Source organism: Halichoeres trimaculatus, unplaced genomic scaffold, assembly GCF_033239565.1.
Source record: "Halichoeres trimaculatus isolate MK-OKI-2021-1 unplaced genomic scaffold, fHalTri1.1 fHalTri1_scaffold_1, whole genome shotgun sequence".
Lineage (NCBI taxonomy): Eukaryota > Metazoa > Chordata > Actinopteri > Labriformes > Labridae > Halichoeres > Halichoeres trimaculatus.
In genome coordinates this window covers 38,469,319-38,488,943 of record NW_027437179.1, presented here as the reverse complement: position 1 = coordinate 38,488,943, position 19,625 = coordinate 38,469,319, and the positions used below count along the sequence as shown (strand labels likewise).

The 19,625-nt window shown below is 38.9% G+C and overlaps 1 protein-coding gene across 2 annotated transcripts in view; it reads left to right on the top strand.

The window, feature by feature from the left end:
• magi3b (membrane associated guanylate kinase, WW and PDZ domain containing 3b) overlaps positions 1-19,625 on the top strand; it is a 343,311-nt gene that overhangs the window by 227,920 nt on the left and 95,766 nt on the right. For both annotated transcript variants that reach the window (XM_074668352.1, XM_074668360.1), the window contains exon 3: positions 16,057-16,176. In XM_074668352.1, the coding sequence (XP_074524453.1) occupies positions 16,057-16,176 (120 nt within the window). The remainder of the gene's footprint in view (positions 1-16,056; positions 16,177-19,625) is intronic.

Below are 19,625 nucleotides of genomic sequence, written 5' to 3'. Positions count from 1 at the left end.
AAAAGAAATCTGCCAGTGGGGTTACAAGCACTTCAGATCTCATTTTGTCTTTAAATAACTTGAAACAAGAAGTTTTTCTGGACTGGTCACTTGAATGTGGCTCAAACTTAGTCTGAAAAGACGTTTTCTACTGAAAATAAAACAAAAACACTTGATAAGATTTCAGTTTTTTGCAGTGTAGACAGCTTGGATAGGCTCTTGTCGTACCCAACCCTTAACATGATAAGCGGTAGAAGATGAGTGAATAAATGAATCTAATACACCCTAAAAAGTTTGACTAGGCTAAATTCATATTCATAAAATAAATTCTAGTAACCTTTAGCTTAAAAAAAATGACTGTGTGCAGTTATACACACTCACCGGCCACTTTATTAGGCACACCTGTCAAACTGCTTGTTAACGCAAATTTCTAATCAGCCAATCACATGGCAGCAACTCATCTAGGCATGTAGACATGGTCAAAATGATCTGCTGCAGTTCAAAGCAAGCATCAGAATGAGGAAGAAAGATGATTTAAGGGACTTTGAACGTGGCATGGTTGTTGGTCTGAATATTTCAGAAACTGCTGATCTACTGGGATTTTAACCCACAACCATCTCTGGGGTTCACAGAGAATGGTCCCAAAAAGAGAAAATATCCAGTGAGCGGCAGTTCTGTGGGTCAAAATGCCTTGTTGATGCCAGAGGTCAGAGGAGAATGGACAGACTGGTTGGAGCTGATAGAAAGGCAACAGTAACTCAAATAACCACTGGTTACAACCGAGGTCTGCAGAAGAGCATCTCTGAACACACAACACGTCCAACCTTGAGGCAGATGGGCTACAGCAGCAGAAGACCACACCAGGTGACCCTCCTGTCAGCTAAGAACAGGAAACTGAGGCTACAATTCACACAGCAACACCAAAACTGGACAATAGAAGATTGGAAAAACGTTGCCTGGTCTGATGAGTCTGGATTTCTGCTCCACATTCAGATGGTAGGGTCAGAATTTGGCCTCAACAACATGAAAGCATGGATCCATCCTGCCTTGTATCAACGGTTCAGGCTGCTGCTGCTGGTGTAATGGTGTGGGGGATATTTTCTTGGCTCACTTTGGGCCCCTTAGTACCAACTGAGCATGGTTTAAAGTCCACAGGAAAAAAAAGAAAATAAAAAGAAAAAAAAAAGAAAAAAAAAAAAAAGAAAAACAAGGGGAGACAAAAGAAAAAAGAAAGAAAAAAAGGAAAAGAAAGGGGGGAAAAAGAAAAAAAAGGAAAAAAAGAAAATATGAAAAAAAAGAAAAAAGAAAAAAAGAGCAAAAAGAAAAAAGGGAAAAAAAGAGAAAAAAGAAAAAGAAAAAAGAAAGAAAAAGGAAAAAAGAAAAAAAAAAGAAAAAAAAGAAAAAAAAAGAAAAAAAAAAGAAAAAGAAAGGAAAAAAAAAGAAAAAAAATTCACAACCTACCTGAGTATTGTTGCTGACCATGTCCATCCCTTTATGAGCACAGTGTACCCATCTTCTGATGGCTACTTCCAGCAGGATAACGCTCCATGTCATAAAGCTGGAATCATCTCAGACTGCTTTCTTCAACATGACAATGAGTTCCCTGTACTCAAATGTCCTCCACCGTCCCCAGATCTCAATCCAATAGAGCACCTTTGGGATGTGGTGGAACGGGAGATTCTCATCATGGATGTTCAGCCGACAAATCTGTAGCAACTGTGTGATGCTATCATGTTGTTTTTTGCACAGGTTATTCTAATAACATTTAAATTTCTAACATTATAACTCAACACTTTCAGAAATAATTTACAGCACAATCTTTGATAAATCACCTCCCCTATGAAGATAAAAGATAATTCTGCAACAATTTTTCATGTGCTTTAATTATGTGAGAGGCCCACACTGACACACCAGTGGCTGCATCATCACCACGAATGTTTCCAACATCACAGATTAAAGATAAATGAGCGTAATTGAAGGTTTATTTATTCCTAAAATGTGCACACAGAAACAAACACACAGACTGCCAGGAGAGCAGCAAAGCCAGCTCGTGTCACTGTGCCAAAGGTCCACTTTACTCAGCCCACATCCACTCTGATGTGCTGTTTGTGTCTGACCAACACTATGGCACGAGTCAAGTCAATAAGCCACAGACCTTAGAGGTCAGAATGAATGTATTGGTTCAAACTCCTAGGGCTGGCTCTCTGACATCAAAAAGACAGAAAGAAGTGGTAAAAGAAGAGGGAGAAACCCAGTGAGTGGGGTCTGAAGAGGAGGAATAGGAGAGAACGTGAGGCACAGAGAGACAAAGGGAGCCGGTCGTTTCTGTCTGTGTGGTAAATCCTCGGGTCTTTTTCCCCGGGTCTTGGGACGGCTCCATCACATTTGGACTCTTAAGAAAACGCTGGCGGAGGCTCTCAAGAGCTCTGCAGAGGACAAAGAGTGGGAGGATTTTTCCAAGAGGACAGAGAGCTAGCTCAGGGTCACACGCAGACTTTCCACTCCCCTGCAGAGATCAGAAATGGCCAGAAAGGATCTGATCCCTCACAGACATTTCATTCCTGCACACACAGACACACAAACACACACCCCTATACACACATGCACAGAAATGTACAAATGGGAACATGTCAGAGACACATGCAGCTGTACTCTGTGACCTTTCTGCCTGCTTAGTTTTGCAACCATTTCCAGAGCAGCTTCCCTCTTCCACTCCTGGCTCTCCTTCTCTTTTTACAAGAGGAGATTTCAGGTTTTCAGAGACAGAAATCTCCCCATCCTTTTTAGTGTTTTGTTTTGTTTTTCGAAATGTAATTTGGTCAATGTATTCATTTAATATGTTAAAATTATTTGCTAACATGATCTAAATTAATTTATTGCAAAAAGAAAGGAAACCTGGGTTGGGTAGACTGCACATGGGGGCACTCGAAGTTAAAAACAAGAGTCAATAGCAACAGCAGAATGAGCTGTTTAGTAAATTTCTCATTGGCTTGACCCAAATATCATCCCACAAATGATCCTATAAAATGTGTTCACTTTTTTCTCAATACCACTTATAAGATTTTTGGGGTGGCTATGCAATTTTTTTTTTTTTTTGCCTTTTTTTTTTTTTTTTGCCTTTTTTACACTTAACCAGGTAAAAAATTTAAAGGATGACTACAATGTTTGCAGACTATATCAGGGGATGCATTTTCCAAAAATATGCACATCACATGTGGGTCAATTTTTAAGATTTATTCAGCATTTTGTCCAACCCAGCTTATAAGGAATGACTTCAACAAAGGACTTAAGTTAGAAAAAATAAAAATGAACAAAAAAAATTATGATTCAAAATTTTTAAACCAAAAAATCCAGATACTATGAAACCTTGATTTTTTTTTTCTCCCACTGCTATTCGTTATGTTGCATTGTTTAGAAAATGCCTATCAGAAACAAATTTTCTTGATTTTTGTGAACACTATAAACCTGGTAAATGACAGACAACAGCCTTTTTTTATAGCTGCAACTTCCAGATGATGTTTTCAGAGAAAAGATGAACTACTAGCTTGGACTGTAAATTTAGGGAAAGTTAGCAAAGTCCCAGTAACCAGTGTCTTAACCTCTTAGGATCCGAGCTTTTGTTTGGTGTGTGATTCTTAATTCACCTTGCCATTTGGGATAAATAAGACCTAATAAGTAAAATAACTAAGCTCTGTCTTTGTACGGGAAGTTTGATTATTTGTGTCATGAGTTCTCTATTTGTTGTTAGTTAGTTGTGTTATTGTACTTAAATATGTTGGGGTTTTTCAGTAAAATGGGTGTAATGTTGTGGTTTCACCAAAAGATGATGGGGGCAGTGCCCCTAAATGTGGCTGACCGGTCAGAGTTTAAAAAATGAAGTATCATGGGTCTTACAAGCAGAAATGAAATGTCTGCATATGTGGACCCTGGGTCTTATGAGGTTAATAGAATAGACTACAATAGCATAGATAAGAATAGAATAGAATAGCTTTTATTGTCCTTGCACTGTGAAGTTCAATGAAATCCACCTTCAAAACCACCATAAATTCAATAATAATTCAATAATAAAAATGCAAAAAAAAGCTATACATATAATCAATAAGGCTGACTTTTATGCTCACACGGAGCCATTGTTTCTAAATAGAATAGAATATAGAATAGAATATTCTTTTATTGATCCCCCTTGGGGGATTTTTTTTTGCCACAGCAGCTCACGAAAAAAACAAAGTGCAGTAATGCGATAGCAATTAAAAATAGAATATGATAATAGAATATAAATGCTCATATTATGAAATTTTCTGATCTGTTTTATTATAAAATAATGCAAATTATGTTCAAAGCAAAATCAAAATTTCTCCCTGACTCAATAAAAAAGTTCTTTTCAATTCAAGACAGTCCATATAATCTCAGAGGTGTTTGTAAATTTACTGTACAAAATGCTAAAAAAGGTATGAAAAGGAGATGTATCTCCATTATTGGAGTTAAATTTTGGAATGATGCCAGCATAAATTTAAAAACAAGTCATTCTTTTTTTGTTTGAAAAAAATGGCTTGTAAAGCTATTTTTGAAGCTTATAAATGTGATTAATTATCTGTGTTGTTTTTTTGTTTTTTTTTGCTTTTCTGGAGGTTGGTAGCCTAAAAAGTTAATTACATGTGTGAAATGTCAATATTGGGTACAATATTTGGTGTTGACATGACTGAATAAGAAAATAAATAAATAAATAAATAAAAATAAAAATTAGGGTGATCCTGTAAACCAGTAGAGCCATCACGTACCGCCTATAAATATCAATTTATAATATACCAAATATAAAAATTATAGAAATCTGTAAAGAATAAGAAACTTATGATGAAAAGAAAGTGCCAGATTTTTTTCTTTATTTTATTGTATCCACAATGTACCACAACAAAAAATTCAACATCAACAATCAATCGTTCAGCAATCAGCAACTTTCAATTTTCTGCCTAGCTAGTGCTAAATATTCACTTGGAGACTCGTACATGTTGATGGTTACCTGCAAAGAGGACTGAAGGCTGGTGATGCTAGCTCCGCTAAAGTTAGCCACACTCAGCAAAGTAGTTGGACACCCACAGACTGTGTTATCTCTTCGAATACATTTAGAGTGTTTTCAAACCTTTAGGCCAGTAAGTTAGTCAGGATTCAGATTTCCATTTAAATGACTTGGAAAGCAGTCACTTCAAGAGTTAACTTACTAGAACCAGCGGGGGCCAAAGATATGAGCCAAAACTGAAGTCTGGGCATTGTGACTGATTTGAAGAAACGGCACCAAAACATCGAAAGCCACTTCACAACATCACAACAGTAAACTTCAAGACAGAGTTTTCCTTAGCGTCTCCAGACAAACACTTCACAAAAGGACAAAAAGACACTGGCTTTGTAACAACCCTCTTTTTCTCTCTTGTACTTTTTCAATGGAGTCGTTTCAAAAGCTGAGCCTTAAGCCATCTCCTCTCTCTGCATCTCTCCCTCTCTGATGTCCTAACATGACACTACGCACCAAATCAGCATGTTAAATTTATGGGCCTGCCATTTCTGACTGACTGCCTCTGATGGTCCCGTCGTGACATCCTCTCAGTCCGGTCGGTTTGAAAAAACATGTCTCAGCAGTGCACGGGTCATGCAAGACTAAAGTGACAATTTGTTTCAGTCCAGGATAAACGGACACACACTGACATGAGTTAGTGAAGGCTTCACCACATTTTTATCTTGAAAAATTATGCACTTTTACTTCATGGAGATGGGAAAATACAATTCTCATGTTTGCTTCAGCCTGTTAGAGAAAGGAAGCTTTTAGAGCTCACTCATTACCATTTTACATTATTTATTACTCTTTCATTATCTTAGCGTTTACTAAAACTGGTGTGGAAAAACAACAAGTTTGGTTTTATGTGAGAGTGTGAGTGCTTGACAACACACAGCAGATACTAGGATAAGGATCTGTTTTTATTGGACTCCCTCGCCACCTTCTGGCCCGGAGTCTCCGTACACTGTCATAAATTACTTTTGGCGAGGTGTGTGTTTGTTTTGGAATTTAGTGGAGATTGGATCAAAACAAATTTACTTTTTTCAAGACAACTTTTTACTGGGTACAACGCACCGAGGTAAGGTATTTATCAGTACAGTTATGAAGTGCTATGGTTTGAAGCGTCACAACAAGCAAACGTCGTCGCAGCCGGCTATTTGTAGTGCTATCGGCAGCCCGGTGCTCCGACATACCTGTAGGCTAACGTGACAACAAGTAAACACTGTCAGTTTGTAAGTAGTTTCGTAGCTTTTTACATTTAGCACAGGTGGTAGCCCGGTGCTCCAAGGATGCAGTCACACTGGCAAAACATACAGTCCCTAATCATGCTTCAGCCCTAAAGCACGTTTCGAATGGCCAGTGTGACCGCAACCGTGCCGTGCTTGAGCATGATTCACTTCTCTGCTTTGGCACACTTCGGAGAGGTGGGCTTCAGCACAGTTTACTTTGTGCATGAGCACAAGCACGCGGACAGTGCGTGTAATCCATGATTTATGATCATCATGAGCGCATCTCTTGACGATTATTTTAGGGTGTATTCACACCTGGATCGTTTGGGGAAGTTCCTCGAAACAGTGGGCAGCCCCCCTGAAAGTCCCGTTCTTTTGGGCATATGTGAACACAGCCAATGATGCTCGGATGCGGGGCAAAACAAGCAGGTCGAAATCACCAAAAATAGGTGATCTCGGCTCGCTTCCATTCGAGCCCTGTAGCGGTTCCTGTGCAGTGAGGACACAAACGCCCAAGCAACCAGCACAACTGACTTATAACTGTGGCTCACACTGTAGTGATGGGGGCAGTAATGAGCTGGGTTGACAAGTGCACAGTCAAAACAGTAGAAGAAGAATGAGTAGTAGAATTAACAATGGCAGAAGAAGAAGTAGAGAAGCCTGAAGAACAGAAAAAAATTATTCGTAGGCTCACATGGAACAGCAAAGAAAAGAAATGCCTTATTGAAAAAACTGCATATGTTGCTCATATAGCGCACATTGGTACATGAGCCAGAAAAACGCTATAATGCACACTAGCCACACAACTTTGGACAGCAAGAGACTTTTGCATTGTAAACACAAACGAACCAAGTGACAACCGCTGCAATTGTATCATTTTTGCCAAACAAAATAAACGAGCCACAGGTGTGAATACACCCTTAAACTGTCCCGGGGTGCTAGAGGGCTGTGTTGGGCAAAACCGAATTGCCATAAGTCAAAAAGTCTCTGAAGTTGTAGCTGTGGTCTCTGTGTCTCATTGTGCTGACTCTGATGAGATCACACTACATGTTATCAGACGCTTCACGATGATGTAGGTGGGCCATGCCTGTGTGTGATACCTGCAAAACTCTTTCTTCATGTTGGAGTAGTGTGACTGCTATGTGTGTGACCACTGCAGAATGACTGCTGCAAGTGGGCTGGAATTGACATTATCACAAACAGATTAGCCCATGTGTTAGCCTTTGGCTCACACTGTATCACTCTCCTGTGCTTTCTTCTGCTCTTCTGTCCTTTTTCTGTCTGAGAGTTAGGCTCCAGTGTCCACCATCACTACAAAATTAAGCACAGAAATCGTTTTTAGCAGAGAAAAACACAGATCTCTCTTCTCAGCCGGTGTGTTGACATAGAGACATAGACGTGCCCACTGCGTAATGTCACGTCGAAATAATGTATATTTAACGTAATTTTGACATCCAGATCAGGTCTCCTGGAGGTGCAGAATGAAAGTTTATATCACGTCTTTTTTGGACATCATATAGAGGTCAGATTAACGTCTAAAGAAGGTCTACCAATGACGTCTGAATGTTTGGATCCATTTTGAACGTCACATTGACGTCTAGATTTGGTCTGCAAATGATGTCCAAATGCTGAACGTCATTACAATGTCCAAAAATGGTCAAATTTAGGTGTCAAAATTTGTACCCATTTTGCACATTGCTGTGACGTCTCGATACGGTCTTCGACGGACCAACCCAATAGTGACATGATCTGCATGTCTCTCTGAAATCTGATGTTTGGAGGGTGCCATAAATCAATCTAGTCCTGGGCCCTGTTCTACGAAGCAAGTTCAGCCTAGCGAGATAGCCTTGGAGCTACCTCGCTGAACTGAGCGCGGTAGCCGGCGGTCTCGCTACACGGTTTTTATGACGCTGATTATCAACCTCATAAGTGGATCCAGCTAGGCAATGAGCCCGTGCACGCATATAAGGCGGAGCCCGCTGCATCTGACCAATCGCGAACATGGAGCAGTCTGGAGCGTCAGAGCAGGCCGGAGAGAGAAGGAGCAGGAGGTGATCATGAGGAAGTATGACGAGCTGAAACATGTAATTAACGTTAAAAGCAACACCATCGCCGCTGCTAAAGCACGGAAGGAGTGCTGGCAGAAAATTGCTGACAGTCTAAATGCGTAAGTGTAGTGCAAAAAAAATCTTTTGTGCCATTATCATCCTGAAATAGCACTGTTCACCATGCACTTTTACTGTAACATGCCACATACCTCATTTATTTCTTAGATGAATTTATTCATTTGTTCATTCCTATCGTGTTTACATTTTTTGTGAGACATGTAGCCCACATTAGCCCTACATGAATTCCTGTCACAATTTTAATACGGACAATAAAATATTGTCATGGAACAGAAGTGTTGGCATTGAAGATCTTATTACGGCAATGAGAGTTCTTCATTCCCTTTAACTACCTGTAGAAAGTGTCATGTACTACCAACCCCTCCCTAGAAAACTGGTAACTTTTATAAAGGTGGTCATCCCAAAAAGAGAGTGGGTCGGGCTCCGATGTCCACAGGATCCTCTAAGAGATCCTTTTTCGTGAGGTCTCATTGGTCAGTGGGCGGGGTTTTTATAGTCAGCGAGTTCAATCTGGAACCTAACCTGCCCCGGAGCAGGTTAACCGTTCAGCGTGTGTTGCCATGGAGACTCGCCTCGCTGAGGAGTGATCCCGTGTCGTAGAACAGGGAATCCAGAACCTATCCTCAACGCTACCTCGCTAGGCAGTAATCCTGCTTCGTAGAACAGGGCCCAGGTCTGCCCGAACTGGACGCTAAAGAGTAGCAATTTAAAATAAACTGTAACCTGTAATATTGGTGCTTATAATCTCATTCTAAAGTGTGGATTAAAATCAGGCATATATCTAGAATGGAGACTTGCTTTTCCCTCCACAGCTTTCAGGCTAAGCTAACCAGCTGTTTGCTATAGCTTTGTATCTGTTGTTCAGGCATGAAAGCTATCGACCCTGTCCTCTAACCCTTTGCATGAAATCAATAGTGTATTTCCCAAAATGCTGAAAAAACTGTAATTATATACCCTACTCTGGCCTATACATACATCCCCCCTGAGTACTAAACCAAGAGTGTGTACATAACTTTTTATCTTGACACAAAATCTTTGTTCTCTTTGATAAGGTCTTTCAACACTCCTCTCTTGTGTGGTCTAATTATCTGCCGCGCATCGACTGCAGTGTTTCCAATGCACATCAACAACACGCACGTTTTGTTTGAAAGACCAGCCTCTGTCGGTGTTTGAAGCCGTACATCCAAAATGTCTCTGTTTGTACAGAAGAGGAAAGTACGACAGGGTGTTACAAAGTTCTGCTTCATAAAAGAAGTGCTGATTTCCCTCGCTTGTACGCTCAGAGCTCGGCAAGCCCTCATTATATTGTCCACAGCTGATCCACAATAAGACGCTCATGGTATGTATTGCTGTGACATCTGGGATGATGGCTCCGGGAGGTTCTTGGCAGGTACATAACAGTGGCTCAAATAATTGGGCTACAGGGGACATTTGAGACTGACCAAAGCTGGCAAATTCAGGCAGACAAGTTGGTAATGAGAAGCAGCATCAGCTGACATTTCCACACACGATGCAAAGTCAGGGCGGTGTGTAACACAAACTATGGTATCAAGGAGGCTGCTGTGTTTTCACACTCTTTTTTTTTTTTTTTGTCCTGTTCCTGGCGTGGAGAAGCTGTCTCAGTCCAATTAAGCGAGGAAATATGAGAGCGGAAAAACAAAAGAGAAAGGCAACATAAAGTTACTTAATAGGCCATCGGGTCACAGTGATCTGCACCGCGGCTTCACAGCTAATTGGTACAGACTCTACACATGTCAAAAAAAAGATGCAACAGCATATTTCAGTGAAACCTCCCTCACAGCTACAAGAATATCCCACACAAGGTTCAGTCAATGCTACACACATGTGCTCCTGCTAGAAAACAGATAAGCAAAGGTGCTTCATGTTGAACTTATTAAGAGAAGCTTCTGTTTATTGCCGCCTCTCTCACGGTTACACAAAGGGATTAAATTGATTTAACTTTAAAGAGCGAACAGTCATTAAAGTCTGATCCCTTTAGACCTGCAAAGTTTGCTTTCAAGTCCTCTCAGAGTGAGTCTCGTCTTGATAATTCTCCTGTGTCTCTGCGGTGCTCAGGTGTGCCTTTCCAATTAGTCTAACTCCTGCATTTGAGTGTAAGCTGTAACAAAAAACAATCAGATACCAAACAATTACACCTGTTGTTGTAACTTTTGCTCAAACAATATTCTTTACCTCAAATAAATGTAGCAAAATTATTAATCTTTTCACTGGCTTCCAGTGGCAGCTCCAATCAAATTCAAAGTTCTTCTTCTGACTTACAAAACATTGACAAGAACAGCTCCTGCCTACCTGGGGTCCCTCATCCAGGTCTACACTCCCTCTGGCCCTCTACGCTCTGCCTGTTTGCCTTATAAGTGAAGCCTTATAAGCTTACAGATATTATTAATTAAGGCAAATGGGACAGCTTGCAAATAAAAGCCAAAAATGAGTTAGTTCTTTGATCAACTTGGTGACGTCTACATTACCACCTCCTGGAAGGACAGGCCTTAAGTGTAGCAGGCAATTTGTAGTGCCTACTACATACTACTTTTGTACACGGTATGTAGTAGGCAAATTCAAAAACGGCCTGCGTTTCCTTGTGACATCACATATATGTCTTTGTTCCAGTGGTTTGCCATGGTGATGGTAAATCTCCATTCATTTAAATGGGAACGGAATAAAGGAATCTATTCATTACCATTGGTCTGAAACTGCAAAAAAATTTAATACAGCCCAAAAATTGTGATATAGACCGGAAAAGTCATGGCCGCATAGTCATTTTTAATGGGAAATGGGCAACCAACAAGTGTTGTTTACACATAAACATCTACTTTAGACAGAAAAGACCTTGACTGTATATTGTTCAAATCATCATAAGCAGAGCTTCCATTAAAACCTTATAGAGACTCTGTAAAAATACTGAAAAAATGCCCCAAAAATGGCAAAAAAAAAATCACCCCAAAAAACCCTAAAAACACTTAAAGTGGCAGCCATCTTGAAGTTGAAGGTTAAAATAAGGTCAAATCATTATGCAACCCAGAAATCTATATTTCTTTACAAAAACATAAGGTCGGAAACATGTACTGTCCATCATTGTAGGTTGAGTCTTTAAAAAGATCATTTCCAGCCATTTTGGATTTTGGACTTAAAGAAAAATTTCCCCATCATTTAAAAAAATACACCCTGGCTGAATTTGTTTCTTAGCCCTCCTAGATGACAAGTCCATTGAGAAACAGACCTTTGCTCATTGTGGTCTCATTTCTGTCCAAAATGACCAAACTATGTAAAAGACACCTGGTGCTCCCAGCCCAGCGCGGCTCCAAATCTCTAGCCGGACTTTTGATGGAATGAATTACCTAACTCTTTATGATCCACAGAGTCCTTTTCTAGTTTAACAGATGCCTGGGGACTCATCTGTTCAGGGAACACTTAGGCACTTAATCTGAGCCTTCTCCTCTAAGACAGGTAGAATGAGTCAGAAGGTCTCAGACCCAGCTCTTAGTGAATATTTAGCACTGATCATTGAACTACGCAATACATGCTGCTAGTGTAAATATCTTATCTTTTTGTTTGTACCATTTATTGCTATGCCAAATATCCATTTTTTTATTCTTTTTTTTTTCCTTACATAGAATGTTCATCTTCATCATCTTGTTTTTCTTGCACTATTATTTATATACTGATGTCTTTTTGTTTTGTCTTTGTATCATCTGATGGAGCAGCGCTCCTAATTTCATTGTGTACAAGTCATGACAATAAAGGCTTTCTATTCTATTTCTATTCTTATGTTGTTGAAGGTTAAACTATATTGTTGCAGCGATTAATTGGGGTTAGCTATGGCTACATTATTCAACATGAGGAAAAAAGCACTCCGTCGCACCTTCTGTCTAAACTCTTGCTTGTGTTGTACGTCGCTTTGGACAAAAGTGTCCGCTAAATGAAACTGTAGAACTGCTTCTTACTTAAGGGTTCCCAGTTAGTCATTCAACCCAGGTGGGAGGGCTGTCTCTGTAAGTGGAGAATCCTACAGCCAGCCCCTGAACCTAACCCAGGCACTTCTTTACTGGAGGGCTTCCTGGTTGATCCTGCTGGTTGTTTATGCTTGTTTTCTATCTTAAGCCCCGGATAAAATAAAACTGCAAACGACCCATTAAATCAGCAATGGTTCATCTGTTTCCCAATGCTTCTTGGGTAACTGTGGCATTTCTGGAGGTCATACTTTCCAACGAGGGCCGACCTCAGGGGATGTGAGCATTTATCAGCCCCAGAGCTCATTTAGGCTAGCCCATCAGAGTGTTTTGGTGACACTGGCTCAGTGGTTAATGTGGGGTTGCTAAATTCCTTCTGTTTTTAAAACTGTTTTAATGACATATCTCATCCATTTATGTAAACAAACAACATAATTACACACAGACTTATTTTCTATGGATCAGCTAAATTATGTATCTAAGATGTTTGTTTTTGTCTGCTTTTGTACATTTACAGCCCATTAGTGTGTATCCCCACAGCGGGAGATTGGCGGTCTCTAGCATCGATATTTTTGGGGTCGGGGCTGGAAAGTTTGCGAACTTGAGCTGATTGCTGCCCCCTGTGGTGGTGAAGTCTCATTTAAATGCCTGTCTTATCTGCTCTCAACAACAACAAATCTGCACACAAACATTTATTTTTGTTGACCTTCTTTTTCCCGAGGCTTATGCCAGCCTTAACTTTTCTTTACAGCCTCAGATAATGAGTGATATGTTGATTTCTGACAGTTTGCACGTTCAATTTGATAGCTGGTCTTTGCCTCTCTTCAGGTGTAGCTGCCACTTAAGTCATTTTACATGGTGAAGCCAAATGTTTCGGCCACTGTCTTTGTTTAAAAAAAAAAAAAGAGAAAAATGCTGATAGCCAGATAATCAATTAGGTGCAAACAGGTTTTGATATGTTTGTTTGAATTTAGAAAAACTCCTTTATTTTTGTTGCACTGCCTGTTTTTTTCTTGCCTTGGGTCTTTGTGTATTTGCTGTTTTCTTTTTTAAGGTTATACCCCTTTCTTTTAGGTTTGTAGTATTTCTTTATATGTATTTATTTATTTATTTATTTATTTATTTATTTATAATATTCATTTTGTTATAAATGATAATAATAATAATAATAATAATAATAATAATAATAATAATAATAATAATGTATTATTATTATTATTATTATTATTATTATTATTATTATTATTATTATTATTATTATTGTTATTATTTTATTTGTTTATTTGTTATATTAACCTCTTACATGCTGGTCTTGGGGTTTCCAGGCCTTTTTGGACCCTTGTTACACTGTCCTCCATACAACCTTGAAAATGGACTGTGACATGAACAATGAATCTGTTCTTTCACCATGAGCGATTCTATATTTAAGTGACTAATATTGCATATTGTTGAATGCAGCGCAGATGATTGGTTGATGCTGTTAGCTTTGTTCAGCCAGCCGAGGACTAAGTAACTGCTGTTCTGCCCCCCCGCTCAGCTGAGGTCATATCTACGGAGTTTACAAGTACAGTGACATGCCACTTAATTAGCCCTGAGTGCTACAGTGGCAACGTTCTATTTATTTATTCATGGAATATGGTTTACATAATCCTCATGCTAATGCAATCATTTGGTGTCCATTTGTGCCTCGTGGATATTCATCCAGGAAGGAGGGAAAAAAAACACCCCACCAGTGCTGAATAAACTGAGGCTTTGCCACAGAAGCAGAGTCTGCACCCAGAGCGGTCTTCATTTGCATCTCCGCTGCCCTCGCTCAGACTGAGTGAACCGAAATCACACCAGGTTACGCAAGCCTTTCCCTCTGTCATTTTGGTGCTGTTTCCTTTATTTTAGCTCCTTTATTGTAGCCCGAACATAAGCCAGGAAGCACACAGTGGCTATTTCTTAGCAGAAGCTGCAGTCAGTCATAGGGAATGAAATAAGTTTCAGACCTCACTGATTCAGTTATCAGTCTCATATGTTTACCCTAATTATTATAGGTTACTATTATCAAGTTAGGCTGTTGGACTTTTTTTTGTCTTATTTTTTTCAAATCATTTTCCAAGCTCTCCACCTCATTTAGTTTCTCTTTGCCTGTCTGTCTGTTTGTGTCTGATCTTTAGGCAACCAGCAGCAGAAGCACTCTTTTAAAAACATACACTATGACTCTCTTTCTGAAATGTTTTTGATTCTCTGATGCTACTGCAGGTGTGAGAAAGGCTTGTTAGAGCACAATATGTAACAAAAAAATTAATGTAATTAAAAATGGTAATAAAAGCCAAGATGTACCAAGATGATGAGTCCATATGTAACATCTTGTTACATTATTGAAAAAAAACACGTTTTTAATGAATTTAAAATGTATTACTTTCGGTACAACGATTATACATACATGGAATAAAAATGCCCCCCCCTCCAAAAAAAAAAAAAAAACCATTAAAAAAAATAAATAAATAAAAATAATAATAAGTAAATAAAAAAATGAAATTACATAAATAAAATAAAAAAATGTTTAATGAAAATGAAATGAAAAAATAAATAAATAAAAAAACAGAACAACTGGCAGTATATATAATAATACAAAAATCAATCAAGTATTTTTAAACATATTCATGTATTTTAAAATACATTCATTCTGTGAATGTATTCAATAGAAAGAATCACAAATTAATTGAGAAAGGAATAAATGAGATAAAAATAAATAATTGAAATAATAAATAGAACCAGTCACATTAAACACAAGTTTCATGCCCTAGTAACAGCTCACCCTTGCAATGTCCTATATCCATACTTCATGCTTTCAATACATTGTCCAAGTCAGCATTTCCAAAAATATGAAAACATAAAATAAAATAAAATAACTTGAAAATTTGACCAAATTCTTTTCCTAACTTTGTATGTCAGTTTAAAAAAAAAATACTAGACCAGCTGATTTCTTTTTTTAACCAGCCACTCAGAGAGGGACAACATGTTACATTTTGAGTTTTATTACATTTTTTTCTTACATTTCAGATTTCTGTTAAATTTGGGGTCATTGTTACAAAACAGGTTCTAACAAACCTTGTTCATGATACAGTTTTCAGCAATTCAATACCGAGAGTGAAATTGACGTCAACAGCAACCAGCTGCTCTCATCTAAAGGTGGCTGAGGTTCAACAGGAAATGTCAGATATTAATCCACACTTTCACAGGAGGAACTAACTGTTGGAGCTCCTTCTCTTCCTCTGATCTCTGAGTGTGAGTCAGGCGCTGCAGGTTATCAGAGAGGGGCTGAGATGGACATGTCCACCATTGATCTGGGAGGGTTGATCTTATCCAGATAGATAGAAGTGTTTCTACAGCTAAGTCTGAAAATAAATTTCACAATCTTTGGGTACAAATACTGCTCTGCTAGTACTATTTTATTTTATTACTTGATTAATTATCTGCTGCTGATAGCCGAGGTCACATGCCATTCACTCAGTGTATACAAAAGCGTAACTTTAGGCCAACTAATATTCATTTTAAGATCATTTAATTATTGAGGAAGGTAAAAAAAAAAGTGTCCTTGGGAAATACTTTTTATGTAACAGTCTGTGAACCTGTTCAAATCTGCCGTGAATTTGCATTTCTCGCGTTATAAAAGTTTTCTGTATCAGTATTTTTCCTATCTTTGTGTATTTTTTCAGGCACCACAAGGCTCCCTCGAGACGGAGAGGTGCCAGGAGTGGACTACAACTTCATCAGTGTGGGAGACTTCAGGATCCTGGAGGAGAGTGGACTTCTGCTGGAGAGTGGCACCTATGATGGTGAGCATTAACAATATAACAGACCAGAGTGTTTGGGTGTGTGTGTGTGTGTGAGTGTGTTCACACTGACAGCTCTCTATAATGATGTGAGTGGAGCTCGATATGCACAGTCATTATGACTTACAGCCAGCCTTAGTGAAATGTGACAAGCGGGACAAAATGTATTGATCAGTGAAACATGATTAAAGACTGGTTGGGAGTGACAGTCTGATTAGCAGCCGTACTTGCAGCCCTGCAGATGAACTCGTCTGGTTCCTCCGTTCTCTCAGTGAAATGGGAAACTGTGTGATAAAGTGTGCAGACGTCACATTTCAGCAGGAATGGAAATTCAGTGAGAATCAGGACAAGGCTGTACATTTTTCTGTCAGTAAGGATTAAATTAAACCTGACATTTACCAAATAGTACATGTCCTACTGGCCTGCTGAGTAGAGCCGGAAATAACCAGCACATGGTGGCAGATGGCACACACAGGTGGAGATTGATAGTTTTTCTTCGTGACATAGAGTAGTTTCTGATATGAGTCAATTTAAACGGTCAGATATCTTTGTCATCTCTGCTGTTGGAAGTGTAAAGAAAGCTGTTTCAGCAGTCTGCTTGAAACCCTCTTGTTGTAGTGATTTAGGTAGTGAAATTTATTACGTTAAAAAACTGCGAGTTTTCCTGAGAATCTCTGTTAGATTCAATCTGATTCACAGCTTGATAAAAATCCCTCACTGGAGCTTTAAGTTACAAAGAACACTGGATCACAAAGCTGACACTTTGTTCAGGTTGAACCATCAAGCAAGTGGCCTAGGTTTGAATCCAGTCTGTGGCCTCTGCCCCACATGTCATTTCAGGGCACTATTTAAATTTAAATTTGCATATATTTCAATTCATCTTTCACAAAGTCTTATTATTATTATTATTATTATTATTATTATTGTTATTATTATTATTGTTATTATTATTTTTATTATTATTATTATTATTATTATTATTATTATTATTATTATTATTAATAATAATAATAATAATAATAATAATAATAATAATAATAACAATAATAATAATATGATGATGATTTTATTATTATTATTATTATTATTATTATTATTGTTATTATTGTTATTATTATTATTATTATTATTATTATTATTATTATTATTATTATTATCAATAATAATAATAATAATTATTATTATTATTATTATTATTATTTGTTATTTATTTAATTATTTATTTATTTATTTAAATACTAAGCTCTATTTGTGTTTATTGACAATAGTTGTATGGACAGAGTGTGGTTTTAAACCGCAGTCAAGTTCCTTGTATTCGTAAAGATGCTTGGGGAATGAAGGCTATTCTGATTCTGATTCAGAATCCACAGATGATTGACCCGTACCGCCTCACTTTTTGGTACCCTTCCGTTGTGGTGCCAGACATACCAATCTAACCTCAGGAGGTGGAGCTCGAAACACTGCAGTCTGTTGATTGGTCAAAAGAATCATCACTTCATGTGGGACAGCTGTAATAAAGAACACATAACACATTAGCCTGCCATGTTCAAATCTCCAGTCCACTTTCAGCTAACTTAATGGCGTCACGAAACAGCGTGAAACTACTGTCGAAAGGAAACTATGTTGCATTTTTCTTCTTTGTCGGACTTATTGTCGGGGTACACTGTGTTGCCTTGTTTAGCTACACTCAGGAGACAACATCCAGTAAGTAAAAATGAAGCCTATGCTGAAGTGCTAAAAGCCGCTGTTCATGGAGAATCCGCTTGAGGTTGGCTGCAGAAATACCAGAAGTCACGTACACACCCAGCCATAAAAACTGACTTTTACAGCATTAAAAAAATACACTAACAGCCTGGTTCAAAAAAAGGCTTGGGTTTAAAATGTTTATTTCACAATCGGCACACACTGTACGGTGAGTGCATCTTTTTCTAATTCTGCCGTTTAGAAGTTATTAGGATCATTTAATTGTCCAATCAGAGGCCCAGCTCAGGTCATGTGACTGCCAGGTGCCCTGTAGCTGTTCGAAGAAAAACTCACAGCAGGTGTCATAGCAAATGTGGCTGCGTCCGCGGATTGGCTTTGTTTCGTGGTTTCAGTAACAGACGGGTGAGGCTATCTCACGGGGGGAGGCTACATCCATGTTTTATACGATCTATGGTTACACTATTGCGTAGCTGATGCAGCTTTTAGCATCCAGCTCACACTAGGGATGGGTACCAAATTTAGATGCTTTTATAGGTAACGACTGAATTCTTTCTGTAGTACCCAGAACTGATTCACATAGAATCAAAAAGGTACCATGTTTCGGTACAGGAACAGTGGAAGAGTAGGTGATTTTTCAATACTGGACATGAACACAGCGTTGCAGGGTTATATATTGGAAATACGAGTAATTTAATTGAAAAACTTTGAGATTTTATCATAAATAAACACATAAATACACAAAAAGTACCAAAGATTGGTACTGCTGAGTACTGATATCAATTGCCAGGTACCAGACATCGGTACCGTATTGTTCCAAATGTGAAAGGTACCCATCCCTAGCTTAGACACCCCCTGCCAAGAAGGGCTTGGTTGCTTGTGAAAACATGAACAGGATCAGGCTTCTTTGTACCAAACTGTCCTAATCCATATCAGAAAAAAATGGTTTCAGAGAGATCAAGGAAAAAACTTGACTTGCCTCCGAATGTTTTCAGTTACAGGATCGGCAAATCCAAAACTTACTTGTTCATCTTTTGTTTGTTCACGAAGGTGACAGCATACTACCACCTAAAGGTTTTAAACTGTGCCTCCTGAAGTGCTTGCCCTTTATGTCAGTGTTTTTTTTCTTCAGTGAAGCGAACATACTGTGTGCTTTAAATTTTCAGTGCATATGATGAACCTCCCCGTGTCTCTGTGGGTCTCTGCCAGCGCCAATGTACAGTAGATACTCGAACAAGCTAGTGTTAGCATGCAAGCAGCTGTAGCACCTGATGGTGACCTTATGTAAACCAGTCAACCTGCTGCTCCTACCGGCTGGCTGCACAGTCACACATCAGGAGGTCCCACCCGTGTTCTTACTCTCAGGTCATGCTTTATTCATGGGTTGAACCAGCCTCGTCCTCTGCCTCCCCTCTCTCGGACTCAGACGCTAAGCTGCAGCTCATTGCAGAGTTGAACTTGAACTTTTAGAGTGATTCAGAGTACCTGGAGTGTTTGTTTGACGACAGGAGTCTGTAGTAAACACATCAGCGGTGGCTGTTATTTTAGAAGTACACAAGCAAGGTCGTGTTCTTTTCAGGAAGACGTTTACACAAGCTGGGATTTTTCTATTACACTGAATGGGGAAGTATTTACCATGTCTAACACCTTACACTACAATGGAGAATAAGCACTTGGCCCGTATTGAGAGGTCTTGAAAAGTCAGACGGTCGCTGTGTATTTGTGTCACGAGGGGATTGGAGCGGCGGATT